Source organism: Sparus aurata, chromosome 16 (genome assembly GCF_900880675.1).
Source record: "Sparus aurata chromosome 16, fSpaAur1.1, whole genome shotgun sequence".
Lineage (NCBI taxonomy): Eukaryota > Metazoa > Chordata > Actinopteri > Spariformes > Sparidae > Sparus > Sparus aurata.
This window is the reverse complement of record NC_044202.1, coordinates 16293386-16306057: the sequence shown is the minus strand read 5'-3', so window position 1 is coordinate 16306057 and position 12672 is coordinate 16293386. Positions and strand designations below refer to the sequence as shown.

General features: G+C 45.3%; 1 protein-coding gene across 1 annotated transcript; it reads left to right on the top strand.

Moving 5' to 3' along the window:
* The first annotated feature begins 3534 nt into the window (after positions 1-3534).
* Positions 3535-12159, top strand: LOC115597232 (synapse differentiation-inducing gene protein 1-like). Its single transcript, XM_030442985.1, has 4 exons — positions 3535-4071; positions 6661-7141; positions 10420-10557; positions 11260-12159. Exons 2-4 carry the CDS (start codon positions 6716-6718, stop codon positions 11416-11418), a joined length of 723 nt encoding a protein of 240 aa, XP_030298845.1. The 5' UTR covers positions 3535-4071; positions 6661-6715; the 3' UTR covers positions 11419-12159.
* Positions 12160-12672: the final 513 nt, after the last annotated feature.

The following is a 12672-nucleotide window of genomic DNA, read 5'->3' as shown; positions in this document are numbered from 1 at the left end:
TCTCCCCAGAGTGGAACGGTCTGCTACTGTACCACTGCCAGCGATCTGTGAAGATGAGAAGCTCCCCGCTGTCCTCGTTCACTTTCCGTCCGTGGGAGGAAGTGCAATCATGATTGACGTTAACTACCGCCCGCTCCAGACCGGATCCCTCCCAAGTTGCACACTTTGCATTTTTTATGCACTGCTAAAGGGATACGCGCATATAGGTGAAGGGTAAAGCTACAAAGTGGTGCTTCTGTCTCAAATTGTGGATGACAAACTGAGACCTCTCCCCTCCTGATGGAGCGCTTTCAGCTAATTCGACACATATTGCATTTGTGTGCTGGAAAATTGCGAAGCCAAAAGGCTCCGCCGCTCCCCCGGGACTCCCCGCGCATCCATCGCCACCGCACCGGCACCGGTGTGGGCCAACTTCCAGGCACATACTGTTAATATTCTGATTGAACATTTGTAAAGGACCTTGAAAAGTCACATACTGTGCAACTTTCTAACACTTTAATGAAATTGCCTCTCATAATGTTGGCGTTCACCGACTATTATGTTTTTCATTATGACAACCTACTGTAGGAGTCAAACTCATTTTCATTTTGTCTGGATGTAAGAGGACGATAAATCCATTTTCTTTAATGCCCCGCAGACCGCCCGGCTTCACTATCAGACCTTAACAAATAACTAAAGTGAAGTTCTGTAATACAGCTCTCTGAAATTAATTCTGTGGGAGCCTGATAGCGGTCCTTTATAGTAAACAAACTGAGCAGTGCAAAGGAGCTTTTGTTGCACTTGTCGGCTCTTAAGCAAGACAGTTTTGCTCCTTTGGAAGAAACACCCGCTGCCTGAAGGTGGTAACCTACAATGTGATTCATCACTCTCATTTACATAATCTCACTCTGCCTGTACAAGACGTGAGACCCTCATCTACTTCCTGGCCAGCTCGTTGTACCCCTGAGTCAGGTGGTGAACATGAGGCAGAGTGTTTAGCCTGACTTGCTGTTCTGCTGTGAGTTTTCAGTTGGAGGCTTGCAGCATGCCTCCAGGTCTTGAAGGTGCTCCTGCCAACACCTCCTCCTTGCTCCTGCACCTGAACCTGGCACCGCGGGGAATGAAGCCCCACTGTTTTCTGCAAACTGACCTCTTTTGGGCCAAATAGATGAGGGCCTTACTCAGCACCTGATGTCTGCAGTAAAAAAAAAAAAAAAAAACCTGCCAATATAAGAAACGTTTTGATCTTTTTGATATGAGAAGAGTGAATTTAAAGGGTAACTCCACCAGTTTTACAAATTAGTGTGTTCACAGGTCTCGGGGAGCACTGCTGCATATGTACGAGGGGTATATGAGGAAGATGCATGTAATCTGATGAATTGCCTCCAGTGATGTCACTCAGTGGCTCAGTTGCATTGTGGGTATCGCAGGCGCCAAGTTTTGAAAAGCAGACCGCTGGTCTAGCATTGCATTCCAAAAAGAAATTATCGAAATCGATGCAGCAGAACCAGAGGTATCATCTTTTATGTTCCGCATCGGTCTTCCTTTTTAAAAACCTGGCACCTACATTACCCACAATGCAGCTTTGCCACTGAGTGGCCTCACTGGAAGCAATGAATAAGATTACATGCAGCTTCCTTTGGAGCCACAAAAGGTTTCATAGGCCTACTAATTTTTCACATATGCAGTAGTACTCCCCAAGACCTGTAAACAACTTTAATGTGTACAATCAGTGGAGGTACCCTTTAAATACACACAATTATGCTGCGAATGTGAGCTACCAAGTACCCAGAGACAAGTAATTGTGTAATTTTTCCTTTCTTCACAGTCCCATGGGCTGTTGCAGTGGTCAAAGGTACTCTATTGGCATACGCTTAGTTAAAGTGTTTAATCAAACAGGAAATAATGCACACAACGGCCATGTGGGAAAAGCTGCTTAAATCCTCCACTTTCTTCCCAAAAGCCGGCTAGGCCATATCAAATTAAGTGGTTTGATACTTTCTCTGCCAATCGGATTAGGCTGATTAATTCCCAAACGTGTTTAAATGATTAAAGCTGGTTAATGGGCCTCAGGAAAGTTGACGGTGTCAAGGGGTTGACTGCGATATCAAGCAGGGGTGGTGGAACGTCAGTAAGAGCATTTTCGGCCTTAGTGTTGCCGTTTGTCAATCAGCCCCCCATGAATACCTGCATATTTGGCTCTGATAACGTTTTTGTTTCCCCCCCGAAATTGCAAGACTCGGAGGAGAGAATGCTTGACAAATGGTGCATCTGCTCTATAGTGACACGATGCCTAAATATAGAGCGGAAAATGGAGCAGAAGAAGGGGGCACAGCGAGGACCATAAATATTCACAGTCCATCTAGAGAAAAAAGCTGGCAAAAACCCGGTCCGAGGAGAAATCTACCCTTCTCATAAACTATGCTTAATGTGGCACCACCGAGCTGTACCGGTCACGCCTCCACGGTGCCACATTTCTGATCTGGAGGTGCGGCGGCTGTGGACGCTCCTGTGCCGTTCTGACGCGGATCTTCATTAGAAAACATTGCTCTGGATCCTGCTTTGAATGCTGATTGAGAGAAAGAGAGAGAGACAGAAGAAGAATCGGTTGTAGGTTCTGGTCTCCTCCTCTCCCCCCTCTCCTAATATACTCGTCTCCTGAGGGAGTGGCATCCATCACGGAGGCGGCGCGGGGGCTGTTATGCCACGTCGCCTCGTGCATGTGAACACAAGGTGACTCTGGGAGGGACGCAGCCCGTGTGCGCCCAGTCTTATAAATGCAGCCCCATGTTTCCCCCATAAAGTGTCCATCAGCACCTTAATGCATCTCCCAGTGAAAGTGACAGAGCCTGGGCTTGCACATTATTAACTCCAGACATTTTTATGAGCCTGTGGAACAGAGTGCTCCTTCTGAATAAGATATGTGTCCAGGCTTCGGAAGCTGTATATCAGTCTTTTAGTTCCTGGCCTAGCATTATAGGCAGGCACTGTTTTTGTGTGTGTGTGTTTCATGTGTCCAAAGCACAGACGCTAAATACTGTAGTTATGTCATTATTATATCCCCAGTGGGATCAAAACAAATTAGGCTTAGCCATGCTGTGTGTGCAATCCATTATGTCACCCAAGTGCTCGCACAGGGAATGCATCTTTATTCATTTTGATGTAAACAGTGTTTACAATAATAAACGATGGCATGGATTCATAAGCAGCTTAGCAGAGTGGGGTTAAAAGGCGCAAGCAATATTGGCAGGCTCATGATAAATGCATGGGATTTGTTTAAAATATTAATCAAATATAAATGTGCAATGAATTTAATAGTGGCTTACTCCTCTGCCATTGTTGGGAACTAATTCAGAGCACACTGCAAGAGACCAGGGGAAGAAGAAATGTATGCAAATTGGCACATTTTGTGAAAACAGAATAAAAGCAGGAATTATGTGAAGAGGGAGGCAGATCCTGAAATTCATGCGGCAGAAGGAGAGCTTGTTGTGTGGGTTTTTATTTTTTATTTTTTTTCACATTTAGTGGGCGTTCTCGGTGGGAAGGGATAACATCAGCTGTTCAAGGAGGCCAAGCGATGCAATAATTTAAGTCTGCAAAGTGGGAATGCCAGAGAGGGTGGCGCACGAGACAGCGGGAGGGAGGAAGACGCCCAGGCAAGAAGAGTTTTGGAAATGTCAAATCCGTGGTCGGTGTTGAGAGTTTACTGCGCGTCCTCACTCAGCCAATCAGTTCGCCGGAGTCAGCTCAGCCTCTCAGCCGGAGTTGTTTTGGAGCCCGAGCTCAGTGTGTGAGACTGTGCGTAAAAATCTACCTGTCAGACGCAGCAGCGGTGCCATGGCGGGCAGAGCTCAGCAGCGAGCAAAGTCCATCCTCACACGCACGGAATAAGTTACCTTGTCAGACGGATGCCGTATGTTTGCGCTGCTGCTGTGCCAGTTCTGCTCCCCCACCCCCCCAAAAAAACTGATCATGTGAAGTAAAAAAAGGTGGTGGCTCCGTCAGTCCGTCCGTCCGCCCGTCCGTCTCCATCGAGTCAGTTGCGCCGAGGAACGATGCTGAACAACGCTGCGGGAGGATTTTCCACCACAGGTAAGAGAATCCTCGCAGATGTTTTGCGACCAATAGAGAAAAAAAATATTCTTAGCCTTTTGTTTCCGGGTAGATATGAGATTTCTCTATGATGAAGAAAGAGCAAAACATTTGAATACATGAATGAATGAATTAAAAAAAAAATAGCGAGATGATCAGCTCTATTCAATTTGGAAGTAGTTTTATTTGAGGTAAAAAAAAAAAAAAAAGAAAGAAAGAAAGAAAGAAGATAGAGAGAGAGGAAGAGAAAGGTGTGATGTCATCAAAATAATGAAGATTGTGTGCGTTTGTGTGTGTCTGTGTGTGAGAGGGGAGATATAGAGGCTGGCATACACTGTACATGACCACACTGTAAGAGAAGGGGAATGTGCTCATGATCATCAATAATTGTGGAGTCTGAGCACACTCACATGTGCTAAGTGCCCATCTTCTCGTGTCAGATGAATTATTTGTGCATGTGGGATGTGGTTTTTTGTTGTCTAATGTAGTGTGTAATGGAATTCCCTGTTATCTGGAGAGTGGCTGAGCCTCAGAAGCATGCGAGAACGGACGGAGACCGCGGGACACGCAGTGTTGGGATGTGTGGACTCAGTGGATTCAGCCACTGGCCCACATTATTCGTGCTCCTCCACGACAAGCAGCTCTGAAGCCTCCTGCGCCTGCATGAGCTCTCGGTCTCAAAGGGGTCACAGAGGGCAAAGGTCTGCTGTTGATCTGGAAAGCATTGCAAATGTGGGTGATATAACGCAGAGAAAGACAGTACTCTGCAATGAAAACCTGCTTTGTGACGGTTTTCTTTTTTAACGTCGTTGCTTTATAGGTGGCATCCCAATTTTGGGTTGTTCGTGTTATTTTGTCCAGGTCTCTGCAACTCAGTCAACTCTCAAATATCACAAATCAGCCTCTTTTTTTTATAATGAGGGTAAAATCTTTCATTTTTCTTTACCCTGTGGCTTATCTCTCACTACAGCGCTTTTAACATAAAAGCATGAAATGACTTGATTTGCCACTAATTCTAAAAATGTGATGCAACCGCAGCTCAGCTGATATTATCTCATTATCTTATTTCATCATCGGATACACTGTAAGACTCGGGATTAATTAGATGGATGAGGTCTTTGTTGGCCTGAAGGGATCAACCATCGGTACTGGATTTGCAAAAAAAACCCCAAAATAATGCATTGCTTACTCACACCTCTCAGATCGCATCTCACTGGTGGACTTGTTGCCTCAGTGACGGCCTCTCCTGACATCGTCCCCGTGTTTCGTTTGTCTACGTATGCCACAAATGTTTGAACTAATCTCAAAATCACCTGTCTCACTATTCTGAAAACATTCAGTAGGAGTCAGGGAGGCCAGTGCCCAGACAGTCGCAGTTATCCGTATGCAGTACAAAGCACAGCAGCACCTGCCAGCCCTTCCCTGGTTTTTTCGATATAGGCAGCCGTGCTATGTGGAATGTACCTTTCCCCTATATGTTTGTGTGAATCAGGGGGTGTGAGGTGCAACAGTTGATCATGCAGCAGATGGTGATTTTATGGCTCAGTCTGGCAAGAGCTTGCGAGAGGAATGCTGATTGCTTGGTAAGATGAAACCTCTCCTGCACAGAATTCATGTCCTAGATTATTACATTACTAAAAAACCCAATCTCGGGTCTGACTGCGTAGCGACATAACCGTATTCCCCGAAGAATTGTGCGAAGATTCGATTGAACTGCATGTTGTTCGTGTCTTTTAAAGGGACAGTTCACCCCAAAAATCAAAAATAGATTTCCCTCTCACCTTTAGTGCTGTTTTTCCTTCTAGATTGTTTTGCTGTAACTTGCAGAGATGACTGTCGTTCTCTCCAAAATAACGGAACTGGATGGCACTCAGCTTGTGGTGCCCAAGGCACCCAAAAAATTCATTTGAAAATCTCAGTGGCAATGTCGCTTTCCAGAAATCATGACCCCGTTACTCAACATAAATCACAGAGTTTGCTGGGAGCAGTTTCATGCAGGAACTATTTTGTTGTTGCCAAACTACACCAAGTGTATCGCAGCACAGAAGAAGACGGTGACTCATCTGCACACTAGTTTGTCGTTACGGGCGGACTTTAGTCACAACAATTGTAACTCCAACTTCAAAACTTAGTACGATCAAGTGTGTATTCTAATGAAGTCTCTGTCCACATGCCGTATGTATTTAATGGCCTCGCAGACCTACGCCGTCTACAACGCTGCCCCGACTTTAGAGGTATATTATCACAACCTCGTCCACTGTTTGTTGTTGTCAGCAACTCTCAACTCTGAGCTACCCTCTCATGGATGTATTGCTTAACATCCAATGCCAACGTAAAGAAGACAGTCATGATTTCTGGAAAGAGACATTGCTGTTTTTTTTATTTAGCGCTTTGAGCATGGCATGCTGAGCGCCATCTAGTTTCATTATATTTAACAGAAGGCACAAGTCTCTCTGGCCGATACCTCCGAAACTATATATGGATAAATAGCACCACAAGGAAGAGGTTAAATATGTATTTTATGATTTTGGGGATAACTGTCACTTTATAGTTTTTATTTAACAAATCTCATTGTATTTAACTTTCCAGCTACCAGACTGCCAAATCTTTTGGACTGATCCGCTAGAAGCTTGAAGCTGCCATCATGGAGAGCCTGAGCGAACTTCAGAACCCCCTGCTGGACAAAACCAGCAGACACGTGGTGCACAACGACTACCAGGGCTACCAGTGTGACTACCCGGGCCAGCCTTACCAGGACAGCCTCATCGGCTACTACTACACTGACACTAATGGCAAGCATAAGACTCAGCAGTTCCTGGACGCCACCTCCCTGCATCTAGCTGTGGAGGCCTTCTACAGGCCCAATTTCATCCTGTACAAGGACGACGTGAGTCTTCACAGCAAGGACTCCAAGAGCGAGAGCTTTGAGACCACTTTCACGGAGAGTAAGGACGCTGTGTTGGATGGAGTTTCAGCGGAAAACCCTCTGGACAGCGTACAGGGGGAGCAGGATGTGAAGATCCAGACGGTGTCGTATGAGGTGGAGGAGGAGCAGGGACCTGAGTACGAGGTGAGAGGCAAATATCATTGCAGTGCTTCAGTTGTGTTTCATTTGGAGACGTACAAGCAGATTGTGTTTCAATTGTAGCCTAACGACATAAGTGTACTTCAGGTTTCTCACTCCTGCTATGAGCTTTATGGGGATAATCACCATAACTACACACAATAAAGAGCAAATTGATGCAAGTAAGAGCCATTTGGCAGTGTTTGACAGAGTAATTAGAATATTGAGTTGCTATATGAAGTTAAAGTCGTTGCAACACTTAGTGGTAGCTGTCAGAGACATCTTTCAGCAGAAAGTGAGTCATGGCGTTTAAAGTGTTATTATTTCATTATTTCATTTTAATAGACTGCCAGTGTGATTCACGCTCGTTTTTCTCTCTGCTCTCCAAACGGTCAATTTACCAGAGTCTTTCAAATCCAGCGCAGGGTAATTGTACGCTTTAGTTTCATAATCACATTTCGAAGAAAACGACACATCTGAGTTCATCTACCCAGGCTATTGTTCTTTTAGATATAAAACTTCACTCTCCAAAGGAAACCGTGACAGAAAAAAAGAGCAGAAGTCTTTTTTTCAGAAGTGCGAGAAATCTAATTTCATCCAGGGCCCGCTTGTGAAGTACCCAGGGCTCGGAGCTGGCAGAGGAAGAAGCATTGCGACCTAACTGGGCTGATGATCGAGCCAGCGCTTGTCACTCGGAGGCTTGGCAGATAGATAGAGACGTGGCACCGACTGCCATTAATGCCATAAGTAATGCCGTGCTGCGAGGGTATTAAGCGGGACTCGGCTGATGCATGGCTGTCGGAGCAGGTGTGCCCGGAGCTAAAGTTATTCCACGTCAATTTCAAAAGAGCAAATGAATCTGATGAACAGTGCACAGACGAAAGCTGGCTTTTTTAGCTGGAATATGAGAATCTTTGCCCAGCACCTGCGTTTCTTCACTCTCCCTTCCTATGTGTCTGTATGTTTGTGTGCCTCAGTGTTTTGAGAACCACGAAAAGAAACACAGGATGTGCTAGATGTGGGATGACTCATAGGAGACAAATTCAATTTGGAGGACTTATAGAGCAATGAAGATTAGGAATAAGGATAGAGTAGAGCTGGTGAGGGTTTCACACACATCCTAAAATTCCAGAACATAGTCTGTGGCATTTTCACCCATAATACAGTGTATTGTTTGTCAGCAGATGCATTTTTTATACTATTTACTTACATTTCTTTAGGTTCAATTCTTAGTTTTATGTTGGTTAGGTTTAAGCACAAAAAACACTTCATTAGGGTTAGGAAAGATCATGTTATGGCTTAACTCCGAGTCTCTCCTCATTGTAACACCACCATCCGCCTGGACTACGCCCTTCCTGACAAGCAAGTCGTTTCAAACACGTGATCATAATATGACAAGTTTTGTAAAAATGTTGATATGATACGTATCATATACGTGGTTAGTTTGAAGGTTAAACACCTGAAGGTTAGGGTTAGGTCTAAACGCCCTAGGTTGGGGTTCAACATAAAATGCCAAATTTTATTCTGGTGACTGGGATGTGCTGCAACCCAGCACAGTAGAACTTACGAACTGTAGATATGATACGTGTGACATGTAAAATGTTATATTTTTGGGTTAAACACTCAAGGGTTAGGGTTAGGGTTAGACATAAATTGATCAAATTTTATTCTGGTGACCGAGCTTCATCCATCCTTAGACCAGCACAAAAACAGTCCAGAGCTAGTTTATATCAGCGGATCTTTGACATCTGTGTGATGAAGAAGAAAAATAAATTGCAGGTGACAACTTAACAAGAGCACATGGATGGTGCCTCTGTGATTGCCCCGAGCAACAGGGTTGAAGGGGTCCACGTGTGCCCTGCTGTAGAGCTGACTGTCCCCTCCAGGCTCAAACGAGGCCTCAGAGAGAGCTGCGATGGGGTTGTTAAAGGCAAGGAGCCCCATCAGTTATACTGGAATCAGACCAGACTGGGAGTGTGTCCCCGGCCAGCCGCACTCGGTGTCAGGCAGATTGTCAGTAGGACTGAATGCACCAGTCACTCACAACTGTTATCAGGTCCCGCTACAAAGATAAAAGGAGATTACTGCTGTTTGTTCCCACCGGTTTATTCATGTGATGTCAGATTACGTGGTTATGACCAGCTGCTGTTTTTGATGGCTCACACCCGGCTGTCCAGGTGGACGGTGTTCATAAAGCAGATAACAGAGAGCTTCATAATCTTTTATTGGCCGTGGCTAGGAAACTGTTTGGATAGTATAGAGCTGCGGTCCTAAACTACTCCCTGCCATCGCAATAAGGTCTCCAGACAGGGACACCCCCGAAAAACAGCCTCCCCGTGGTTTGGTAACTGAAGATCAGATTAGAGCTTAAAGGGAGAAAATTGTGCACGACATGGTCAAAAATGTGGACGTCAGCACACGAGTATGGTTCTTTTCTTCTCTGTCTGCCTTCCTGACTGTTCTGTAATTACCTTCGAAATGGTTGGTCCAGTTCCTGCCTTACATATCGATTTCTATTTTGTTCCTTTCCTTTCCCCCCGCTTTGATTGATCCCTGAAGGCAGCAAGACTAACAAATGAAACCTGCTGCTCATGGGGGCTATTTATTTAGACAAACATCCACTCCGTCCCTGGGACAGCGGAGAGAAGTATAAGGCAGTGTCCTCTTAAAGGTCACCCATGCAGTCACATTGCCATCCTCGCTGCAGGTGCGATGTGCCAATGTGGTCTGAGTGGCGTTCGAATCCATCATTCATCGGCCCATTTGGCCCTTGTGGCCCTGAGTTGGGAATGTCGAGGTGCGACATTGGGAGTTTGTTGAACACTCACCCTGTAAGACGGCAGGTGTACTGAGGAGAGACGGTGGAGGTCTAGCGCGTGCTGTAGAGGCAATTTAGCACATAAATGACACTGTCTTCTTGCCGTTTCCCCTGTCACTGTGCAATGATGGAACAATCCGTTAATCCTGTGTTATCTGTCAGGCCGCTCATGGGTGTTGACAGAGGCACCAAATCCTCTCCGGCTGGCTGAGCACATCCTGTCCTGGGCGATGGTGCAACAAGGGCAGATACACCGACCTGGCCACCGAGAAGATGCGCAAAGTCCACCTGACTATCTACACACGTCAGCCTTACTCCATCTGTTATTATCTGTGTTTCAATCAAGATCACAAACGCAAATGTGCGGTTTGCCTCACGAATTGTAGCACACGTAGTCGTGTAAAAAGTGCATCATCCTCTCCGTTTCTGACATTTAATTATTCTTCATCAACCCACTGTCTTCCAGAGTGACAGCTCCAGCGACAGCGAGAGTGAGGACAACTTCATCGTGCTGCCCCCTCGGGACTACCTGGGCCTAGCCATCTTCTCCATGCTCTGCTGCTTCTGGCCCTTGGGCATCGTTGCCTTTTACTACTCTCACAAGGTAAAGACCCAGAGACCTCAAGCCTGTCATTAACTCTGATTACACAGCATTCTATTTAAGGTCAGCGAGCACAAGCACTCAGACTCAGTACTACTGAAGCCTATTTTCCACCCTGCGATCCTCCTTTGCAGTTGTTACAGATGATTGACTACGTAAATTCAGCAGGTTCGGCCCACTTGTCAGTCCTTTGTATTCGCTTTAGAAAGCCGTTAACATAGAGGTTTGGGTCGGTGGTATGTTCTGTGCGAGCGGTGCACTGCAATTACATTATTTCAGGTTGTTGCATCCATAGCTGAGACCACATTTGTAATTACTGCAGCACTTTGACGTCGTCTAGTGTCAGTATCTTTCTGGTCCGGAAGCATTAAGCTCACGCCATGCAACCTCGAGCAAACCACGCCATATCTTGGTGGTTTTGCAACATCCTCCGCAGTAATTGCAGGGACAATTATACCGGAGCAGAAAATAATGTGTCAGAAGAATAAATAAAGGCCAGGTTCATTTTTTGATAGGAAACCAAAACACCCAAACAACACATTTGTCACTGTCAGAGGGATAATGACCTAATTGCCATGGTAACTAATGGCTCCCCGAGAGCATTTCTTGTTTTCTCTCTTTTAACTGTGGCTTAACACCTACTCATACACTCAGTGCTGATGAGTAACACACCGGCTCATTTCACTCTCTGCTTTGTTTTGTCAGACTGGCAAGGCCATCGCTAAGGGAGACTTCTCCAGAGCAGGAATGAGCTCCAGAAGAGCCCTATTCCTGGCTGCCCTTTCCATCACCGTTGGAACAGGGATGTATGTGGGGGTGGTTGTGGCCCTCATAGCCTACCTGTCCAAGCCTGGACATGTATAGCACTGGGACCAGTTTGCCGGGGGGGGGATAGCGATTAAAAAAAAAAAAAGAGGAGGCAAGATGGGAGGAAGGGAAAAGACTCGGCTGGATAGATCTCTTCACCTCTCCTGAAGGCATGCGCCTGTGCTGCTGTGAAAAGAAGAATCTATATGAAGAGAAAAGACTTAAACAGGAGGAGAAAGAGGGGAAAAAAAGAAGAAAAAACAAGACGAGTGGATGAAGTATTACTCGGACTGCATATTGATCCAGACTGAATCGTTACTTCTGGGATGCAACACTCCCACCAAGGTATTCCACCACCACATGAAGAAGAAAATCCGCCCGCAGAAAGATGACTAAGGCCGCGCTGTACTTATATGTTAGACGAAAAACTGAGCTCATAGCAGTAAAGAACTACCTACCTTTTACCACAATAGCCGTTTACAGCTGTTTTATTTTACCTTTATAGTAGGTGTATTCTCTGTCAATACTGTTGCAGATTGTGTATTGTCGACTTTATGATTTCTTGGAAAAACAGTCAGCCAGCTTTTATGTGATTGTTTATGTGAGGAATATCCGGGAAGTGGGTGCAGTAAACGGAGAGAAGTGGACTCCTTGTAGGAAGGGGAGCAAAGGTGATTTTCACAGTGTACACAGATGTCGAGCGGCAAGCAAGAGGGTTAGGCTACTTGTGTTTATTGTGTACTGTAAAATTAGTCAATAAATACATTTGGCATGAATAATGAAACATGCTCGGCCATATCTCTCACGCTCTTATTCGTTGTCTCTTTTTTGAGAGGCGGGCCTTTGTCTGCCATCCAAACCAGGGGTAGCCTAAGAGGTACTGGGGGGTATGTGTAAAGACCAACTAGTCGACTAAACTGTTATAGAAATTAAATTAGATTTTTTTTTTTTTTAAGAAATTTCTGTGAAGGAGGACAATAAACAGCCAAATAATGATTGGTGTGATGCTGATTTTCATTGCTAAACTCACCAGTTGCTCACCAGGAAGCAGGCAGAGAAACAATGTAATAAATAAGCAGTTGAAAAGCTTAGCTAAAACTAAACAGCTAGAAATAGGCTAATGGAAAAGTTAGGTTTGTGGGATAGCTTAATGTAGCCTAAACATTTTAAGTTACTCAAAAGTATAAACAGTTGAAATACCTGCTAATGGTCGCACTCGGCAGTCGTCTTGGCAACCTTCCGGGGCAGGTTATTCAGGCTAACAAGACAAGGCCCCTATCTGAATGAATGGGAGAGAGCTATCACTTCACT